The 22,986-nt window shown below is 41.1% G+C and overlaps 1 protein-coding gene across 1 annotated transcript; it reads right to left on the bottom strand.

Moving 5' to 3' along the window:
- Positions 1-1,041: 1,041 nt before the first annotated feature.
- On the bottom strand, positions 1,042-22,659 carry LOC137280993 (involucrin-like). Its single transcript, XM_067812162.1, has 2 exons — positions 22,423-22,659; positions 1,042-2,682 (listed from the first exon to the last, which is right to left on the bottom strand). The coding sequence occupies exons 1-2, from the start codon at positions 22,657-22,659 to the stop codon at positions 1,042-1,044; spliced, it is 1,878 nt and encodes a 625-aa protein (XP_067668263.1).
- Between the last annotated feature and the right edge of the window lie 327 nt (positions 22,660-22,986).

Raw genomic sequence — 22,986 nt, 5'->3', positions numbered from 1 at the left:
AATAGTAGATTCCATTTTCTGACCAGTTCTTTAAGTATATTGCGTTATCAGGTAGACATTAACTCTGTCATGAAGTTATATAATCACGCTTTAGCCCATCTACCACTTCTGGCTAATAACATAACCGAAACATCGCTTGCGTTTCTCCATATCTTGTAAGCGCTTTGACAAGTAAGTCCACCCCAAAAGGCAAAATGTCTTTTTTATGCCAAATATAACCGATACACATTTGTTCTTCAACATTTCCTTGACTCTCCTTCCACAGGTTCATGGAAAGACATTATATATAAAACCATCTGAGAAGCCTGTAAATAGATCTTCAGCTAATGATGTCTGCATTTACAGTTGGCTAATCTAGCAAAGCATTATACATGATATTTATATACCCACTCTACCGACGTGGAATTAACTTCCATCAATGCGTCACAATGAGTACAAAGCGATTTGTCAGAAGAGGTTGAGAACCTAATTATCCATGTACAACAGCAGCACAGCTTAAGTTGCTATATAGGTTCAGAACATTACCAAAAATAAATATCTTATCCTTTGTAAGGTTAGGAGCGAGCATCGTTCACTGTAATAATACTATTAACCAACAGCGTTGTGCGCCTTCAAATGCACAAAACATCCAATGATGCCAGTTTGCATTTGAACGAATCTCATCATTAAAATCACTGATTCACCAGGCACCATATGAAGGATTTGTAACGAGCACAGTTTTCATCAGGAATGTTATCAAGAATCTCGAACTAAGTATGCGCACATCCATCCACGAAACATGGTATTGCAGCAGATGTATCTTCGAGGCTGGTGCTGGCTCAATGGCCATTATTTAGCTGTGTGTAAGAATTCAAGAGGCAATCAGGGGACCAGGAAGACATCCCACTAACTCTACCTTCTTCAAATACGAACATCTGTGCTGGGGACCCACTTATGTAAACACAGTTCTCATCCTATGTTCTCTCTCCCCTCTCTTTCTCTCCCCTTTGTATTGCATAACTGGCCTCCAAACTAGTTATTCTCTACCTTATCATTACTATGCTACTTTAGCCTATCATTGACCTCCTCATGTTGTTTTAGCCTATCACTGGCCTCCTCATGTTGTTTGAGCCTATCACTGGCCTCCTCATGTTGTTGTAGCCTATCACTGGTCTCCTCATGTTGTTTTAGCCTATTACTGGCCTCCTCTTGTTGTTGTAGCCGATCACTGGCCTCCTCATGTTGTTTGAGCCTATCACTGGCCTCCTCATGTTGTTTTAGCCGATCACTGGTCTCCTCATGTTGTTTTAGCCTATTACTGGCCTCCCCATGTTGTTTTAGCCTATCACTGGCCTCCTCATGTTGTTTTAGCCTATCACTGGCCTCCTCTTGTTGTTCTAGCCGATCACTGGCCTCCTCATGTTGTTTTATCCTATCACTGGCCTCCTCTTGTTGTTGTAGCCGACCACTGGCCTCCTCATGTTGTTTTAGCCGACCACTGGTCTCCTCATGTTGTTTTAGCCTATTACTGGCCTCCTCTTGTTGTTGTAGCCGATCACTGGCCTCCTCATGTTGTTTTATCCTATCACTGGCCTCCTCATGTTGTTTTATTCTATCACTGGCCTCCTCATGTTGTTGTAGCCTATCACTGGTCTCCTCATGTTGTTTTAGCCTATTACTGGCCTCCTCTTGTTGTTGTAGCCGATCACTGGCCTCCTCATGTTGTTTTAGCCGATCACTGGTCTCCTCATGCTGTTTTAGCCTATTACTGGCCTCCCCATGTTGTTTTAGCCTATCACTGGCCTCCTCATGTTGTTTTAGCCTATTACTGGCCTCCTCTTGTTGTTCTAGCCGATCACTGGCCTCCTCTTGTTGTTTTATTCTATCACTGGCCTCCTCTTGTTGTTGTAGCCGACCACTGGTCTCCTCATGTTGTTTTAGCCTATGACTGGCCTCCTCTTGTTGTTGTAGCCGATCACTGGCCTCCTCATGTTGTTTTATCCTATCACTGGCCTCCTCATGTTGTTTTATCCTATCACTGGCCTCTTCATGTTGTTGTAGCCTATCACTGGTCTCCTCATGTTGTTTTAGCCTATTACTGGCCTCCTCTTGTTGTTGTAGCCGATCACTGGCCTCATGTTGTTTTAGCCGATCACTGGTCTCCTCATGTTGTTTGAGCCTATTACTGGCCTCCCCATGTTGTTTTAGCCTATCACTGGCCTCCTCATGTTGTTTTAGCCTATTACTGGCCTCCTCTTGTTGTTCTAGCCGATCACTGGCCTCCTCATGTTGTTTTATCCTATCACTGGCCTCCTCTTGTTGTTGTAGCCGACCACTGGCCTCCTCATGTTGTTGTAGCCTATCACTGGTCTCCTCATGTTGTTTTAGCCTATTACTGGCCTCCTCTTGTTGTTGTAGCCGATCACTGGCCTCCTCATGTTGTTTTATCCTATCACTGGCCTCCTCATGTTGTTTTATCCTATCACTGGTCTCCCCATGTTGTTTTAGCCTATTACTGGCCTCCTCTTGTTGTTGTTTTATCCTATCACTGGCCTCCCCATGTTGTTTTAGCCGATCACTGGCCTCCTCATGTTGTTTTATCCTATCACTGGCCTCCCCATGTTGTTTTAGCCTATCACTGGCCTCCTCATGTTGTTTTAGCCGATCACTGCTCTCCTCATGTTGTTTTAGCCTATTACTGGCCTAGTCGTAATGTTTTAGCCTATCACTGGTCTCCTCATGCTGTTGTAGCCTATTACTGGCCTCCTCTTGTTGTTTTAGCCTATCACTGGCCTCCTCATGTTGTTTTAGCCTATCACTGGCCTCGTCTTATTTGTGTTGTATTCCATCAAGCCAATAACCAGGTTTGCTTTAGTACATTACTGACCTCGTGTTTGCATTATATTTTCAACTTCAATGTTATTGAGCATGTAGCGCCTCTGTATATATATATCCATTATACGCCTACTATTCACCTGATGAAGGAGCAAGCATGCACTCCGAACCGTCGTGTTATCCACAATAAGAAAGTTGACATCCATAAATCTGGCCTTTCTCATGCCTTCCACTTCTAAATGTCCTTCAGAGATTCTGATTGGTTTGGTTTGGTTGTTGTTTAACGCCTAACTTCGCAATATTAAAGCTAAATGGCGTTTGTAAAATTAATAAACTCGCCTGAAGCAGACAATGCAATGATCAACAACATGAGCCTCGATCAACACCTCTGGATGTAATAGGTGTAACTTTTACATGTTTTTGTGAAATACTGTTCTCTTCCATGTTACCAAATGTAAAAAGAGGGCCGCTTTCACCATGTCGAACGCCGCGCTCAGCACTTTTACAGCCAAATGGTGGCACTCTGTAAATAATTGAATGTGGATACAACGACGTGTAAAACAAGTCAGCGAGTCTGGCCACCCGATCTCATAATCGCCTCTTACGACAAACATGGGTCGCTGAAGACCATTACTGACCCGGATCTTCAGGTGTTGTTCCACCAGGACAATGCACACGAGCAGAAGTCAGTTAATACAATGACGAACGAACTGTGCGACAAGCGTTATGCAAGGCTGTGGTGCAATTGCTCCTGTGGAGGACGTTCTACACCCCCAAAAAGGAAGCTTTTTTCGCACGTGGGCTCCAGACATCTCCCTCACCGGAGGTAGAGTTGTGTGAGGCTAGGGGGAAATTACGTTCCAGCAAAATTAGCAACTAACTCCATCGGCACAGACCAGCATAGACACGTCCAGAACTTTTCAGCAACAACTGGATTATGGCTCACATCCATCTATCCTTTTCTCTTTAACACATAATGAAAGACGCCATCAAATTGTCTTCCTACAACTAACTGTTATACAAATGAATCCGGTTTGCAGTACTCAGCAGCAGTGTTTGTGAATGTTAAGTGAATTATATAAACACTGTTTGGAATTTATCAGACAGCCTACTCACCTTTGGATTACTTTCATGTGTAAACAATTTGACAACTTCTGTAAATAAAGTGTTATATGATTTAATTATCATTATTAATATTCAAAGATGATCCTAACCCTCCATTAAGTAAGACAATATTCTTTCAAAAACTTGTCATGGATTTGGAATTGTCGGAATGGCGGAATGATCATGATTGTTTCGGAATGATTCCGATAAGTTCAGGAGGGTCGGCCTCTCTGCTTGACTACTGTTGTGGAGGACATTTTACACCTCCAAGAGGAAGCTTTGTTTACAAGTAGGTTCCAGATATCTCCAGCCTTGGAGACAGATTTATGTGAACTTCGAAAGAAATTACGTTCCAGAATAATTTGCAAGTAACTCCATCAGCACAGTCCACCACAGATACGCTCAGAACATTTCAGCAACAACTCGAATATGTCTCACACAAAACTGACACAGCTATCCTTATCTCTAACACATAAGGAAAGCCGTCAGCACATTGTCTTCCTAACACAAACTATTGAGGTCAGCCCATCAGTTAACATCCAGGGCGAACCGTCAATTAGAACATGTCCCTGTGTGACGATGGTTGACTACGATTAGGTTCGATACTGTAATCTGATAGGAAGCCAGATGGTTTTCACGAATCGTCCACCATTAGTCACGCAATACTATTATGCACTCGAAAAATGCCTAGTAAGTATTGGAGTCATCAAGATGTACAATTCTGTTTATAAATGCCCCAGGTATTGATTCAGTTCTTTTTCTTCAGGAAAAGGAGATTGTTTTCTTATTAAGAACTATCTCCCAATCTGACTCACGCATTCCAATATTTATTGGTTGAAACATATTCGCTAGAGACTTCTGGAAAACTTGACTGATTTGATTCCCCAATGTTTGTTCATCACAGATCGTATCTCAGTACAGAACTAGTGTGATTTCTCAGAACATAAAGGTTTCAACTGGACCATACCGTTGTGGTGCGGTCAAATAGGTTGAAGTGTGACTGCAACTGGCTTATCTGTTGCACTTTTTAGCTATAAAATATCTTTTCCCTCTTACCAAACTTAACAAGTTGCATTCGCCATGTCGAAATAGATACAACATTCATCACAATTAAATATAAAGGTAAATTAACACTCCAGTGATCAACAGCACGAGCATCGATCTACACAACTGGGATACGATGACATGTGTCAACCAAGTCAACGAACCATACGATCCCCTCAGTTGCGTCGCACGAGGCATGGATTGCTAAATGTCAGGTCTAAACCATGTCTTTACGGATGTTGGGCAACGGGATATTCTCGATTCAGTTGTTTTACCTCTCTGTCAGCGTTCATTTTGTGCAGATGTTATTTTGAGGTACAATCGTACATATTCCCCTTCTGACGATACACGAATATCATGAAGGTTACACCATTCAGTGGCTCACAAAGGTTTCAGGTTGACATGAAGAGAAAATATCAAAATTTGACGCGGTTTACTGAAATGAAGGCAGACGCAATACCCTATTTTTCCAGTGAAGCACTCTTTGTTGAGTTTCTGATGTACAATAACACACAGTTGCTGGCGTTTGTCGTGTGTGATACAACAGGATACACTCGCGAACACGTGACATCACTATTGATTCATAAATGTCTTTCCTCTGAAGAGATTTAAGAGAATTGCGGAATGACGTCACCCCTCATCCAAATTACAGCTTTTTGTCAGCTACTGTACATCCTAATAGGGGGAACGTTTTTCAGATTTCCACATGGTATTAAGCATATGGTGCACGGCTTTAAGTGATCTGAATCTCCGTTGGTACCATGTTTATTATAAAATCGATTCTTTCAGCACAGGTTTTGAAGGACACAGAAATGGCTTGCTTCTTTTAGTTTTAAAGCACTGAACAAACTGATCTGACAACACAGCGTAACGTATATTATTCTGCAAAATTTGCATATTATGCAGGTGAGAAATATATCTTCACTTGTCGTTTAAAGTGCAACAGGAATTTTCAGAAGATGGCGAATGTCCCCCGACGTCAAAATACAAGTCATCTGATTGCTACAATTCCTGTCCAACATGATGACTCTGTGTGTGAGGTATTTTCTACACGATGATATGACTTAGTGGACGCAACAAAATATATCACATAAACATTAAAAGCATCGGTTTACAAGTTCATCTGTAGGCACTACTGAAGACAATCTGAGATTGTTTGGAGAGACATGAAAGTACACCTAACACGCCAATATCGATAATATGAGTCAAACAATAGATCTTGTTGTGGAAACGGAGGGACCAGAATTGCAATATTGTATGAATTACAAAAGGCACCAGTTTACAACATGATCGCCGTCTGCGCAACTTTTTTGGGTTAGTTCTTGAGACCTAGAGATACCAAAGGATAGGCAGATAGGCGTACATATAAAAATGATTACAGTACACAATGACTTACCTAAGCGCCCCCTAATATCTCCCGAATTGCATTAGCCCCGATTTTATCCATTTGCAGCATACCTGGGACAGGATTGGCAGTCGTTTGCAACAAATGTAACCTCCTATACAGACCCTAGCTCTTTTGGATGCTTCTTTGCATGATGAATGGCGTAGGCGGTGCCTTCCAAGGATCAGGGGGTCTGATAAGGGTATGAGGAGGAGAGTGCTGGCTGTCATACAGGCACATGGAGATTACATTCTGTACTGACCTTAAATCATATAAGACACGCGACAGGACATTTTGAACATTCAGATCCACCAATAAATTCAAAATTAAATGTTCCAGGTCCATGCGCAGACATGATGTTGTATGTAAATCAGAATCATCAGTCGTTCGCAACAAATGTATCCTATACAGACCCTAGCTCTTTTTGGATGCCGCTTTGCATGATGAATGGCGTAGGTGGTGCCTTCCAAGGATCAGGGGGTCTGATAGGGGTATGAGAAGGAGAGTAAATCAGAGTAGTTATCATCATAAAACCAACACGGTTTCCAAGCATGTTGTCCTTGTTTGTGATTCAAAGGACACTACGGGTCAGAAGATATATCTCATGTTAAAACAATTGTGGTTATGTACGTGTTGAAAACCTATCATTGCAAAACTACAGGGGTACATAAATATGTTCTTTGTGCATGTATCTCCACTCCCCGTCTCCTGTATCATTATTACGTTAAAGGGTGATTTGTCCATGGTCTGTTAAGCTCTACACATCGTACCGCGTAGTTTGGACATGTCTTCGTGTAATTAAGGTTATCAGTAGCTGTTACTTTGGTAAAAACACAAAACTTTCTAAACAAGTAGATGGGTAGCCGTTACGAGTAATATCTATTGAATGAAAGTTGTAGTTTCCGGAAACTACCCCATGTGCTGAGAGAGAGGGAGAAAGAGAGAGAGAGAGAACAATAAAATCATCAGACCTTACCGTGTCTGCCAGTAGTACACAACAAAATCATCTGGTCTCAGCGTGTCTGCCAGTTGTACACTCTAACGCTCAAAAAGGTCTTTTAGAATTTTGGTTTCTTAGAAGCCAGCTCACGAACAAGGCTTTCGATGGCGGTACATAAGGCTGAATCGATGAAGTCTCAGCAGGCCAAGGCTGATTAGTTGGCATGTTCACTTGCAAAAATCTCGCCTGTCGATTGTGATGTTCTTCACCGAACTGACTCTACCGGGCTGACTTGGAGCTCTCTTGTGACATAATACATCATATAATGTAGTAGATCATTCGAGCGACAGAAGGGTGGGCGAACGATCGAACGATCGAACGATCGAACGAACGAACGAATAAACCAACGAACCATCCAACCTATCTACTAACCAACGGACCAACCAACAATCCTACAAAGGAAAGAACGAGTCAGAACGAGGCTCTTCTTCATGTGACCATGAGGCCAGCTGTTCAATGACAATTCGTTTCAGGAAACTTCGTCATGGATTTCATGTTGATACTGTAGCTTCATCAAAATACAGGGTATCACGTTCCTATGTCTTACTAGGCCTGCAGGTCTTAGAGGAATTATGTGTTTAAGTCAGCAAATAGTCTTTGTGTTGCAATAATAGGCAGGTATTTGTCATATCACCCCGCTATGACGACGCGAAGTGAGAAAAGCGTGCATCGACAAGCCTTTAGTAACGTGCGGTGCATTGAGGTCAAACAGTGGCATCTCACGTATATGAACACAGGTCGATTCGATGCGTGTTGCTTTGTTTTAAATTAGGGAAAACATTCAGCTAGATAAATGCGTTATCACATCGTGTCGAGGGAAATACGGGGTTTTATCAGTCCCTCTCAAGGTTGTATTCCCCGAGCCGGAGGCCGGAGGCGAGGGGAATACAACCTTACTCGGTTGTAAGAAATGTATCCTATACAAACCCTAGCTCTTTTGGATGCTGCTTTGCATGATGAATGGCGTAAGTGGTGCCTTCCAAGGACCAGGGGGTCTGATAGGGGTATGAGGAGGAGAGTAAATGAGAGTAGTTATCATCATGAACTCGGAAGGTTGTATTCCCCGAGCCGGAGGGATTCTAGGACATACAACCTTACTCGGGACTGATAAAACCCTGTATTTCCCGAGACACGATGTGATAACTTATAATATCCATCCTGTCTTTGTAAAACACATATTCACATCGTTGCTGAAATATTTCGGCAACATTTATTTTTATCCAACATCTTTCGCATATCCATTGTCGTAAGAGGCGATTACCTCGATCGGGTGGGGTGACTGGTCAGGTTCGCCTTGTCTATGTCAATTATATAGATTCGATATTGCTGACTTTGAGATAACTATGTTAAACATTAGATACACAAAAGGATATGCCATCTCAGACACCCATACTTTCCACCTAATCCTGTAGGCGCGTCAAATGTTGACATTCAATATTATCTTAATATGCATATAAACATCTATAGTGAGTGAGTGAGTTGAGTTTTATGCCGCTATATTCCAGCTATATGGCGGCGATCTGTAAATAATCGAGTCTGGACCGCACAATCCAGTGATCAACAACACGAGCATCGACCTGCACAAATGGGAACCGATGACCTGTGTCAACCGAGTGACCATCCGATCCCGTTAGTAGTCTCTTACGACAAGCATAGTCTCCTGACAATATAAACATCTATAAGCTAGATGCTAGGACATTAGTAAATGATGTGAGGTCCTTATTCAAACTAAGGAAACACTCCATCACATTTCAGTAACTCAAACATTACAGCTCTGTTAGTAGCATAAAATAACATCAAAGGGAATAGCACTTTAAGAATGACTGCGCCTTTTCTGTTGTCAACATTACATTAACATGGCATCGGGGAAGTTTTGATATTACTCAAATAATGGAGAAAGGGAAAAACAGCGACATGAATACTCCCTTCCAGGGCATTTGGTCTCGTTACTGATTCTGAGTGACACCTTTTTCATTTTCATCACGCCGAATTTAACACTATCCCTGCCACATCGCAACCAGGGACGCCAGGATCTTCACACCTACTACCTATATGTGGAATCGAAACCGGGTCTTTGCGTTCGAGCACTTTGATCAACTGGCAACCAACCGATCCTTCTGAATGCTTAATACTTAACAGGCACGAAGACAAACTTATTAATAGAGTAAGGGATTCACCGAAAGGACTTCAATTTGGTGTGCGAGATATTAATCCCCAGTAACAGATTGAGAATACATTACAATTGGAAGTGACGTCTGACAGGAAAAGTTCTGACCACCAATGATATATGAAGGACGATAGGGGTGAGACATTAATAAGCAGTACGTTAAACTTTCATTCACGCGACGCAACGTCATCACCCCGCTCTTCTTGCAGCGCCTCACCAACTTTAGTCAACGTGGTCGGCGGCGCTGACATCTCCCTGTCATATCCTAGACATGTTCAACAAGGTAAAGATTAGGGTTCATCGTGACATGTATGTTGTTCTGTTGGCGGTGAGCATCTTATGCGTGCATGGTGACACCAGTCGTTGTCGCCTTCAAAGGCAACACGCCTCACAAACATGATCAAAGTTTATTGGCGCTATTATGTTTTCAATAGTACAGTCCAGTGCTTCTTCCAAGCACACTGCGGAGATGGTAGTCTGTCTCACAGTCCCTGAACCATATTATCTTCCCTACAGCCGAGCCCTCCGTGCATTGTTATATGAAGCTAGTCTGCATTTCCCCAGGTTCTCAACCTCACGTCTACTTTGTTCTCTTTTTCATTTTAAATGGATTTGCTTATAACCGAGGAAATTATATATATTCAGGGACTAAGCGTTAGTCTCTTGAGATGGGTTCGCTTAGTCATAGTGCACACTGGACACCATAATCCGCCCATAGCAAAATCTAGCATGTGTCTCATGATGGGTAATTCAGTGCCCTCAGACACGACCATGTCTATCAATTAAGTTTAAGGGAATTGGAATAGGATTTATTCGTAAACATTACGAGTGACCAGCAACTGTTACCGGCAACGTCTTTTGGGCAACATGGCGATGGGCTACGGGACAGTTTCCAATCATCTAATTGGTTTCAAGTAGCCTGTGAACGTTTGCGGTAATTTGATTTGCCATTTGAACTCCATTTTGTAGAGCTTGGTTTTGGATTAATCGATCCTGTACTTTCATTGACCCGAGACTCATTGAACCGTGTCGATCGTGACTAGGTTTGGGTCTGCTGCTATAGTCTGCTTGCAGTGAAAACGTACCGATGAATTTCACTTTAAACAAACAGGTCAATCAAAGAAAGTGAAATCTTCATAATTTTATCTTGTCAACAGAACATTAAATTTCAACTTAGGATTAAGGTTGTTTAACAAACGCCCAGAGATTCAAAACGCTAGTGGGTAAACACAGTAGTTGTAACACTGAAATAAATGCACCTGTTCTAGGCGTTTCATTTAATGTACATGTCCCCTTGTAATACAAACGATTTGAGATAGAGATTTTAAACTATGATCGGTTGTTCAGCAACTTTTATCCTATGTTGAATAACATTTGAGATTTAAATGTTCAGCTGGCATGGTAAAAGTATTCGGATTCGCAATCTTAATTTCGTTTGATTCCATTTACATCTTTTTGTAATTAAGTGATATTCATCGGTACGTTTTCACTGCAAACAGACTGTACCTGTTTTAAAGAACGCTGATCGCAGATTGTGAAACATAAAAATGGCCGGTATGCCAATACATGTATCTGAAAGAAGCTCGCGTGTCCTCGTGGTAAGTTCACACACTAACAAGTGATGCAATCAGGGAAATCTCCTGCAATAGCTATTACGTATTCGTTATAGCTTTCCACCAGAATACTGAATATTGTTTGTACCCTGGATCTAAGGCCCCCTAATGCCGAATAAAAGTTTTGAATAGAAAGAATGAAATCAGGCAAATCACAAATGCGTAATAAGCAAAACCAGCAAAAAATCTTCCCAAAAGATTCATTGACCAAAGCTGAGTAACTGCCTCAAGAACACTAGAGTGATAAATGTGCATATTTTTCTACAAGCATATCTTCACTACCGCAAACTTACACTTTACCGAAAGCCCCTCTTATTTTCCAAAAGGTGTCTGAACATAATTAACCAACACGAAAACGTGCATCTTAAATCACTACATTCAGGAGGTATCTGTGAAAGAAATGTTATTTCAACATGTTTGCGAGTGCAGACGTAGATAATATCAAACGTTCGCCACTTAGATCTACGTTTCTACTTTACAAAAGCGTAATACATATACACCCTCCACTCCCTAACTGTCATCACTCCCCTCTTCTGGAGACTTTTTAGTATCTGAGAGACAGGAACGTTGCGAGCCATCGCCAACTAAAGAGCCACAGCATGTTTCCTAACTAATCGTCTTACCTTAAAACAGCTGTGAACAACCGAACTGGCTCGTCAGACAATGTCAATGCTCTGAACCCCTCACATACATGGAACTTGCCCGTATAGAAACATCGTGAATCTCTCCGATAGCAAGGCCGACGTTCATTTTATGCTCTAAAAGAAGCTTTAGAAAATCAATTGCAACGTGACTTGTTCGACTTGACATATTGCACCCTCTCAAAGAGTGCCCACTCCCGCTTAATTAGTGTTGTGTCAAGAAAACCTACCATTATACGTCATCTTGTTGTTTGTCTTCAAGATAGTTAGTGCTAAGCTGTTATTGTCCACCTGTCATTACTGGATACAGTGAATAGTTATTGATTAACAGTCATTTTGAGAAGAGCCATTGCTGAAATATAATGTCGTGATCACAACTGCATTATTATTTTCCGTAACTTTATTGCAAAACTTTTATAACGGAACAGTAAGTGGCGATTTGATTAACTTAACTGCTATTGGCTAATAGCTATTCAATAATTATTATTGCTGAATGGATGTTAAAATACTGTCGGAAACAGAATTTTAAGCTGTTTCTCAGTATCCATAAAAATTACACAATTGCAAATAACATATGACGAAATAACCAGAGAACCATGTTCACTCAGGTAAAAGCTACAAATATATAAGACTAGATGCTAAAAACAATAGATCAGACTAGAAATGACAATTAGGTTGCTGAGCAAGGTATAACGAAGGGCCGTCGACTCACCTGGCATGTAATTTAAATGCTGGTGCTGTCTACAGGCACAAGCTTAATGGGGCCATCTCGGTTTTTCATGCGTACTAAATGCATCATCTTACGTGTCTTTCTTTCATAAAGTTATGCTAAGACGTGTAAAAAGTATGATACCCACAGAAAAGCCTAAATCAGTCATCATATGTAATGTCTCAAAATGTGTTACCTCCCGAAGATCGACAGGACTAGATATTATTTGTAAATTGTTATGAACTAAATTGTTGCTAACCGAGTTTAATTCCCCTAAAAGATTATCTCATTTTAACTGAAGTCTCTGTCTGCTTGTCCGACCTCAAACACCGTCTGCGACACCCTCCTGAGAAGACCCCTCCTAACTGTTTCTTTTCATAGTGAGAGTTCATGATAGCTACATCCTCAATAGTTTAAGTTTCAAAAAGTGTTCTTTGTAATACAATATCATCCCACACTAATTTGCAAAAAGCCATGGTCTGTTTCAAATACGCAGCTTTGGAAAAGAGATATTGCTCATTTCTACACGAGTCTCTCCTCAATAACGTCCTTTATCTCCTATCTCCTATCTCCGCCATTGAGACTATGATTAGGCCGAAGTTACTTTTACTGATATTTCACACTTTCACATATTAACTTTGTCCACATAACTTTTCCATCCTTTTTCCGATTGTAGTTTGCACTTGTATTGTCGAAATTTGATGCCGAAACTATTTTGTATACATTGTCCATCATTGGTGTAATGCTCGCCTCACGGTTTCTTAGTACAAATTAGGGAAGAGGTGGAAACCTGACGTTGACACATCTGGCGAAAGTTGTCACTACAAAATAAGTTGCTTTTCGGAACATTGAAACTGAGAGGCAAATACCATGGAAACCAACATTTCCAGTCGGTATCCATGCAGTTTCCTATATTTTCATTGTGGTTTCCATGAACTGAGACCGAATTTTGCACCAGTTCAGGGTGGTTTCCGGTGCTATTCATTACCCACCCTAGCAAGCGAAATCTAGTTGGTTTCCGTGTTCTATTTTATTGTTGGTTTCCATGAAAATAAAACCACAGTCTTTAATCGCTGACAACCGACTTGCAAGTGGTTTCATGTTGTTTAACCTAGAGTTGTAGTAGCTGATGCTACTGCCATCACCCAAGGCGTATATGGGGTTATACTGGCACATTTCCCTCTCTTACAAAGAAAAGCGAGACAAGCTCGACAATGAAGCTTTGGTGATCGTTAAGCCAACATAGACTTTCTATGGAGGTATTCCCGTGGACGAGAAGAACTCGCCCTTGACACATCCACGGAACAATAAACTATGTTGATATTCACAACCTTACAACGTTACAAAAACCAAGGTCATATCAGATTGGATTCGATGTTTAAGGCGCACAAAATGAAATGAAAGAAGGATCGATGAAGTTAATTCCCGTCCTCTTCCCTAGTCATAATAGTTGAAAATCGAAAATCTTTGTAATTTTGATTCAAAGCGGCATGCCAGAAAATGGTGTGACGATTAAACAAACTCTGTCTCTCTCTCTCTCTCTCTCTCTCACACACACACACACACACACACACACACACACACACACTGAGGCAAACACCCATGTACATTGTCCGTCAAAAATATATGTTCCTCCTGTTATATATGGTACCTGCAATAGCATCAGTATCGTATCGACCTGTGCACTTGCGTTACGTCAACCAAGTGAGTGATTTTGACCACCCTGTTGATCGCTTTTCACCAGAAACACAGTTTGCTTTAGATCAGTTCAAGTCGATCAAACTGGAATAGCACGTGTGAAGAGCAAAGGTCTGTCCCACTTCTGTCCTTCATCTGACTCTAAACTGACATGCTGTGATATACCTGGAATATTTCATGGCTTCAAAGAGCGCTTTGAGGGCAATTCACTCAGCCAGTAGCTAGAGTGTTTGATTGTCCCTGAATTAATGTGTAGATATGTCACCCAAGAAATATTCGAATATGAATAATCAAATATTTCTCAAGTGTCCAGAACTTGTTTTAAGGATAAATGTACCTTACACTTCCCTCAGCCAGTTTTCACTCTGAATGTCATTGAGCTTTCACAGTGTCTTTGATTTATTGATACTCTTTCCAAATCAAGATATTCCAATAATCGTATCGAGACGATGTTTGCCGAAAACCATCTGTCAGTTTGTCTAACAGAATCCATATAGCTCTCCCCGACCGGGAAACTGAACTAAGTGTATTTGTTAATCTGTCAGCAAAGACAAGAGTGACAGATAGCGTGTCCGTTACACAACTCGTCTTAAGGGGGCTTTAGATTGAAAATACCAGCTTATCTTCCTGTCACCACGTGTTTGTTCTTGTGAATTAAATATATAACTGAATCTTCATCGTATTTCAGGGAGAACATATGGTCAAGACGCTTACTGGTGTTGAGTGTTCTAGGAAGTGGTTCAATTCTCTTTCTTTACTCTTCGTGATCTTTGACTGTGGTAATAAATCACCGTAATGCAACATGTGTTGTCGAGGGCAATTCAAACATTATGATTTCTGCCTGTATTTTAGACAGGTATTGAAGGGTGTTGTTATTTCAGTGTTTCAGTGAGTGGTTTTAGGTTTGCTTTGCGTTTGGTGGTATTCAAGCAATATCACACCAGGAATGAATGCATTTCAAACATTAGGTCTTTGGCGTAACAAGCGAACGGTTTATCTACTTGGTTACCCGACCGCCCACCATTTCAGTAATTGACAGTCGAATGATGATGATAACGATGATGACAATAATGATGACATTAATAATGATGACAGCTGCGTCATATTAGTAAACATTACAGATATTTATTATCGAAACGGAAACTATTCACTGCCATCTCTGTTAATTATTTGTCTTTCTTCAAATAAGAAAAGAAAAACAAGCAAAGAATACCACCACCACCACCCTACCCCCTAAAAAATTACAACAAAAAACTAACCCCCATCTCCCACCCCTCCCCATATTGCACAACAATACAACCCTTTTTCCACAACTAACTACCTGAACATGTCATCGGGCATTTGTATATTTCTCGCTCTAATTCGCAGTAAAATGAACAAGATCATTAGACTTTCTTTCAAATTTGCGTTGCTTACAGCCGCGGTGCTGCTTTGGTGGCCTGTCGAAGTACATTAACGTTAAGGAGAAACTGCCCAGTGGGACACAGTGAGAGTTTGACATTGACATGCTCGTAACGAAAAGAGACGATGGGTACATTGAGCACGTGTATGCACCAAAACAGTTTGTACAAACAATTTCATACTACCCTTTGACTGTATTCCCATCGAGTATGTGGTAGTTGAAATCAGAAAGAAAAACTGCCTGAATGAACACATTCTTTGATTATTTAGGTTAAAGGCATATGACGTCTTTTGCTACTTTAAATACCGAACTAGATGCAGACTAATACATATACCTGTTTCCATGTCTTTGCTTTCGAGCGTAAACGTTGAGCCTTCAACATTTTGTTCATGAGTCCTTTATAGAGAGAGAGAGGGAGGAAGGGAGGGAGGGAGGAGAGAGAGAGGGGAGGAGAGAGAGATGGGAGGGAGGGAGAGAGAGAGGAAGGGAAAATTATATTTATTTGTCACATGTTACGAATATCTGAAATATACATACATGTACATAATGTAAAACGCTGCTACAATATAACACCCAGCCACATGGCCTACGAGACACAAGACACTATTGAACGTATAGTAGTGCATGAAGTGAATAATCTATCTATAAGTATCAATGATGAGTGAAAAAAAAGAATCAGGGCGGTGGGATAGTCCACTGGTTAACGCATTTGATCATGTGCCAGGGTTTGAAGGCCAGGGTTCGATTCCACACTTGAGTACAATGTGTGAAGACAATTCCTGGTCTACCCCAATTAATGTTACTGGAATATTGTAACAAGCAGAGTACAATTTAACTCACTCACTTTATTAAGAATCATTCCATGCCGCCACTCTCATCGCGCTGCGTAATTCAATATTCATAGATATTCTGGTCGAGACTCGAGTATTTTTATGTACCACTATCACACAGCTGCAATATTTGTTTATGTAGCGTAAATGAATAATAAAGAGGAAGAAACTAAATAAAGAAGCATTCAGTCTTGCACATGGTCTAGTTTAAGAGTGTAGTTCAACTGCACTTTAAAATTACAGTGTTAACATATTTGGAGTTTGTTATTATTAATTAATCACGGTGAGTGACTTGGGACTTAGACAACAATTAATAATTAGATAATTCTCAGTTGTTTTGTTGACAATGGCCATATGCTGGTTTCACATCGCAAACTTACATTTGCCCACGTACGTCTATAAATACAAGCTGCTGTGTTAGTGTTCCCACGTTGTGAAAACAAGATGCTGTCTAGCTGATAAAGATCGACAAACAGTTCGAAAGGTAGAATTAGCCTCTGCTGACCCAGCATTTTGTTCAAGATTTCAGTGTATCAAAATTCATATTTTCATTTGCGAATTGCATCAAAATACATACATCTCGTTCACAGCAAATGAATATGATCTCCAAACATGTGGGCTGACCCATATTTGTCAAAGTTTCAATGAACCGGATCCGTTGGTCAGAAACCCCGAACTGGGTGACACAAGGCATCGTGTCCAAAATGCGTAGATCGAGAATTATGCTGTTAATCGGCGGATTGTCTCGTCCAGATTCGACTATTTATAGCCCACCACCGGGAATGCTGCTGGTAGCGGAGTAAAACAACAAACAGACCATACAACAATGTGAAGATGACATAGGATTACTGGGTCTATTCAAAGAAAGTTTCCTTAAAGGTCACATGCAACATAAAGCACAACTTTGCAGAATCTAATACCTTTCGGTATGCAGTTACCGACACACATCATCAAAAACGCCAGTTCAACCTATAAAGTTGAAAAAACCGCGATGAAAGAAAGCCTGCGAAATCGGAGTTCAAACGATTCACTATTTTTCCCCCAGCGCATGCGCACTGAATAGGTTTGGGGAGCTTGAAACAGTATGCCTGCCGGGAATATGAGGTCGTGAGCAGTAGCCCAATCTAGGTTGTGTACACAAAGAAGTAAATAATCTACGTAGAAATAAGAAGAATCTGTCAGAGAGAAAACTCAATGTCTGCCTGACTGTCTGCTGATGACAATATGCAATGCGCAACTCCAATCATTGACCTTATGCAGTCTGAAATTAACACCTGTCAGGCTCATAAGCCACAAACAAAGAGCCGGCTAAACGTATTTGCAAATGAATCAGTGGCCAATGATAATGCATCATTACACATGAGTGCACATCCACCGGCCCTGACTGGGTTCGATATCGCGGCTACTTCGTTTCGAGGGAGGTAAACCGTAGTACGAAACATTGCACTTTTGCTTTGCGATTCAAACATGCGATGGCAAACATTTTTGAATATAGCTTTTTTCAATATTGACTACTCACGTTTCTGCACAGGACTTCATTACACAGTGCAGACATCCTTATGTCAGCAACAGAAACCAATAACAGACAGACACAGCAGACATCCTTATGTCAGCACCAGAAACCAATAACAGACAGACACAGCAGACATTTTTATGTCAGCAACATAAACCAATAACAGACAGACACAGCAGACATCCTTATGTCAGCAACAGAAACCAATAACAGACAGACACAGCAGACATCCTTATGTCAGCAACAGAAACCAATAACAGACAGACACAGCAGACATTTTTATGTCAGCAACAGAAACCAATAACAGACAGACAGACACAGCAGACATCCTTATGTCAGCAACAGAAACCAATAACAGACAGACAGACACAGCAGACATCTTTATGTCAGCAACAGAAACCAATAACAGACAGACAGACACAGCAGACATCCTTATGTCAGCAACAGAAACCAATAACAGACAGACACAGCAGACATCCTTATGTCAGCAACAGAAACCAATAACAGACAGACACAGCAGACATCCTTATGTCAGCACCATAAACCAATAACAGACAGACACAGCAGACATCCTTATGTCAGCAACAGAACCAATAACAGACAGACACAGCAGACATCCTTATGTCAGCAACAGAAACCAATAACAGACAGACACAGCAGACATCCTTATGTCAGCAACAGAAACCAATAACAGACAAACACAGCAGACATTTTTATGTCAGCAACATAAACCAATAACAGACAGACAGACACAGCAGACATCCTTATGTCAGCAACATAAACCAATAACAGACAGACACAGCAGACATCCTTATGTCAGCAACAGAAACCAATAACAGACAGACACAGCAGACATTTTTATGTCAGCAACAGAAACCAATAACAGACAGACACAGCAGACATCCTTATGTCAGCAACAGAAACCAATAACAGACAGACACAGCAGACATTTTTATGTCAGCAACAGAAACCAATAACAGACAGACACAGCAGACATCCTTATGTCAGCAACAGAAACCAATAACAGACAGACACAGCAGACATCCTTATGTCAGCACCAGAAACCAATAACAGACAGACACAGCAGACATCCTTATGTCAGCAACAGAAACCAATAACAGACAGACACAGCAGACATCCTTATGTCAGCACCAGAAACCAATAACAGACAGACACAGCAGACATCCTTATGTCAGCAACAGAAACCAATAACAGACAGACACAGCAGACATCCTTATGTCAGCAACAGAAACCAATAACAGACAGACACAGCAGACATTTTTTATGTCAGCAACATAAACCAATAACAGACAGACAGACACAGCAGACATCCTTATGTCAGCAACATAAACCAATAACAGACAGACACAGCAGACATCCTTATGTCAGCAACAGAAACCAATAACAGACAGACACAGCAGACATCCTTATGTCAGCAACAGAAACCAATAACAGACAGACACAGCAGACATCCTTATGTCAGCAACAGAAACCAATAACAGACAGACACAGCAGACATCCTTATGTCAGCAACAGAAACCAATAACAGACAGACAGACACAGCAGACATCCTTATGTCAGCAACAGAAACCAATAACAGACAGATACAGCAGACATCTTTATGTCAGCAACAGAAACCAATAACAGACAGACAGACACAGCAGACATCCTTATGTCAGCAACAGAAACCAATAACAGACAGACACAGCAGACATCCTTATGTCAGCAACAGAAACCAATAACAGACAGACACAGCAGACATCCTTATGTCAGCACCAGAAACCAATAACAGACAGACACAGCAGAAATCCTTATGTCAGCAACAGAAACCAATAACAGACAGACACAGCAGACATTTTTATGTCAGCAACATAAACCAATAACAGAAAGACAGACACAGCAGACATCCTTATGTCAGCAACATAAACCAATAACAGACAGACAGACACAGCAGACATCCTTATGTCAGCAACATAAACCAATAACAGACAGACACAGCAGACATCCTTATGTCAGCAACAGAAACCAATAACAGACAGACACAGCAGACATCCTTATGTCAGCAACATAAACCAATAACAGACAGACACAGCAGACATCCTTATGTCAGCAACAGAAACCAATAACAGACAGACACAGCAGACATTTTTATGTCAGCAACATAAACCAATAACAGACAGACAGACACAGCAGACATCCTTATGTCAGCAACAGAAACCAATAACAGACAGACACAGCAGACATCCTTATGTCAGCAACAGAAACCAATAACAGACAGACACAGCAGACGTCCGCATGTCAGCAACAGAAACCAATAACAGACAGACACAGCAGCCTGAAATTGTCAGCTCGGCAGATTCGGCCAGTTTGGAATCCGATCCTCCAAGAAATCAGAATATGTTCACTCGGCAAAACATTTATTAAGCACACTTGAATATCTGGTCATTATTTGATTTATGCATCCAAACAGGCAATAACACCCTAGCATAGTGGGGATATATACAGTCTCAAAAATACCGTTCAGTCACACCAATCTCTTTATGAGAAGTATAAGAGAATCAGATTGTTGACTTTGTCACGATGACTATTATTTCCGACAATGTTGATGAATTACCTTTGTGTGCTCCTCTCAAACCACAATCAAACTGATAGTAAATTTCCGTTTCAGTTTTATTATTGTTTGATTGTATTGTGTAGAGATGGTAATTAATCATCGATCAGATTTTCACCTCTACAAATATTGAAGGAAAGTACGTTTTATATTCAGTATGATGTAGTACCTAAAACGTTCTTTGGACGTTTCTTAAGTACATTGGAATAGAATGTTTTGTGATCATGTCTTTGAAGTTTCTGCAAAGAAGAGCCTGTTGATGAATACCATGAAATATTTATATGTCCAGCTTATACTAATGTAAGGTGAATATTGTTCTACTTGGCATTTGTGTTATTAGAATTACCATGATTTTAAAACCACAGTCATTAATCGCTGACAACCGACTTGCAAGTGGTTTCATGCTGTTTAATCTAGAGTTGTAGTAGCTGATGCTACTGCCATCACCCAAGGCGTATATGGGGTTATACTGGCACATTTCCCTCTCTTACAAAGGAAAGCGAGACAATTAAGCTATGATGATCGTTAAAAGTCAACATAGACTTTCTATGGTGGTATTCCCGTGGACGAGAAGAACTCGCCCTTGACACTTCCACGGAACAATAAACGATGTTGATATTCAGAACCTGCTACTGCTGACAACGTTACAAAACCAAGGTCATATCAGATTGGATTCGATGTTTAAGGTGCACAAAATGAAATGAAAGAAGGATCGATGAAGTTAATTCTTTGTAATTTTGATTCAAGGCGGCATGACAGAAATATGGTGTGACGATTAAAAAAAACAAACACTCCCGTCCTCTCTCTCTCCCTCTCTTTTTCTCTCTCTCTCACTCTCTGTCACACACACACACACACACACACACACACACACACACACACACACACAAGGCAGCAAACACGCAGGCAAACACCCATGTGCAAAGTCCGTCAATGTTTCTCTTGTTATACATGGTACCTGCAGTGTCAGTGCAGGGCAGTGGTTATATGTTGGCGATCTGTAAAGTTTCTGCAAAAAAAGCCTGTTGATGAATGCCATGTCTATGTCTATGACAATGTCTATGCCCAGCTTATACTATGTTAAGGTAGGTATTAATATATTTGGCTTTGTACTATTAGAATTACCCTGTCATGCACACATTTGTACTTTTACTCACAACAGCCGATGACAACATTCTATTACAAGCAGTCCTTACCCATATAACAGATTGTTTAAACGTGGAAATTCTAAACCATTATACATTCATGCTGTCTGTCACAGTATGAAATTGAAAATATTATCTCAGCTCTCTTAGAATTATGTCGAACCCAACATGACTTTCTTTCCATCCCTGCACAACTACTGTTTTCTCGCCCCGTGCTGTTTCTTTCTCGTCTCTCTATATTGCTTTTTGCTATATTTTTTATTGCTTTATCGCGGTTGAAACCGATCTCCCCTATCGACTTTTGACCGTTGTACGATGCCTATATAGCCTTAACTGCCTCACTGTTGGACATGTCTCTGATCAACACATTGCAAGCACCACATGCAGCATATAATATACTAAGTCAAAAAAGAAACTTTACATTCTTTTTTTTCAGGTCACTATAAAAGAACAAGAGATGGTAAAATGGTTAAATTGTTATTATTTCATTGCTGACATCTACGTGATGTACTCGATACACTGACAGTGCCACAATCAGTTCTATTTGGCTAAAACCGCCGTTCCAAAACATGGGCATACAGAATGTCATGTCACAAGAATACAAAATCGAAATTTCTCAGTTCAATATTGTGTATGGCCGCCAAGCGCATTCACCACTGACAAAAGCACGATCTCCTCATCGACTGCCTGCAAATTCTGAGGTTGGCCCTTAAGACCACGAAGCCTTCTCTCACGTGCATCTCAAACGTGCTCTATTGGAATAAGGTGAGGGGGCCTGGATGGCCAGTCCATGACGTTGATTTCAGCGTTTTGAAGGAGATTTCTTGTCAACATCGCGGTATGCAGCCGAGCATTATCAGGCTGGAACTGTAGACCTGGCCCATGAGCCGCCGTGAAAGGGGTGAGCACCTGGTCGCGGTAAGCAGCAGCTGTGTGGTTTCCACGGATGACCAGAAGTCGGGAACGGTTGTTCCCATTGGGCATACCGTTCACGACGTCGTCTCCAGACTCTATGCCATCCGTAAATCTGATCGTAAACTTGGATTCACGTCTAAAGACGAGTCGATTCCAGTATCTCTTGGTCCAACGGAGCTGCCGTTGAGCCCACAACAGACGTTGACGTTGATGCAACGGCGTCAATATTGGCCCACGATATGGACGTCGAGAATGGAGATTGGCAGCCCGCAACCGATTTTGAATGGTCTGTGAGGACAGTCGACCTCTAAATATCTCAGCCCTGGTTCAAGTACCCGGCAGAAATCTGTCACGTAGGTGACGTAGGGCGATTTGACGGTTTCTGCACGTGACGTC

The sequence above is a fragment of the Haliotis asinina genome, chromosome 4, assembly GCF_037392515.1.
Source record: "Haliotis asinina isolate JCU_RB_2024 chromosome 4, JCU_Hal_asi_v2, whole genome shotgun sequence".
NCBI classification, from domain to species: domain Eukaryota; kingdom Metazoa; phylum Mollusca; class Gastropoda; order Lepetellida; family Haliotidae; genus Haliotis; species Haliotis asinina.
This window is presented reverse-complemented; position numbering and strand designations above follow the sequence as displayed.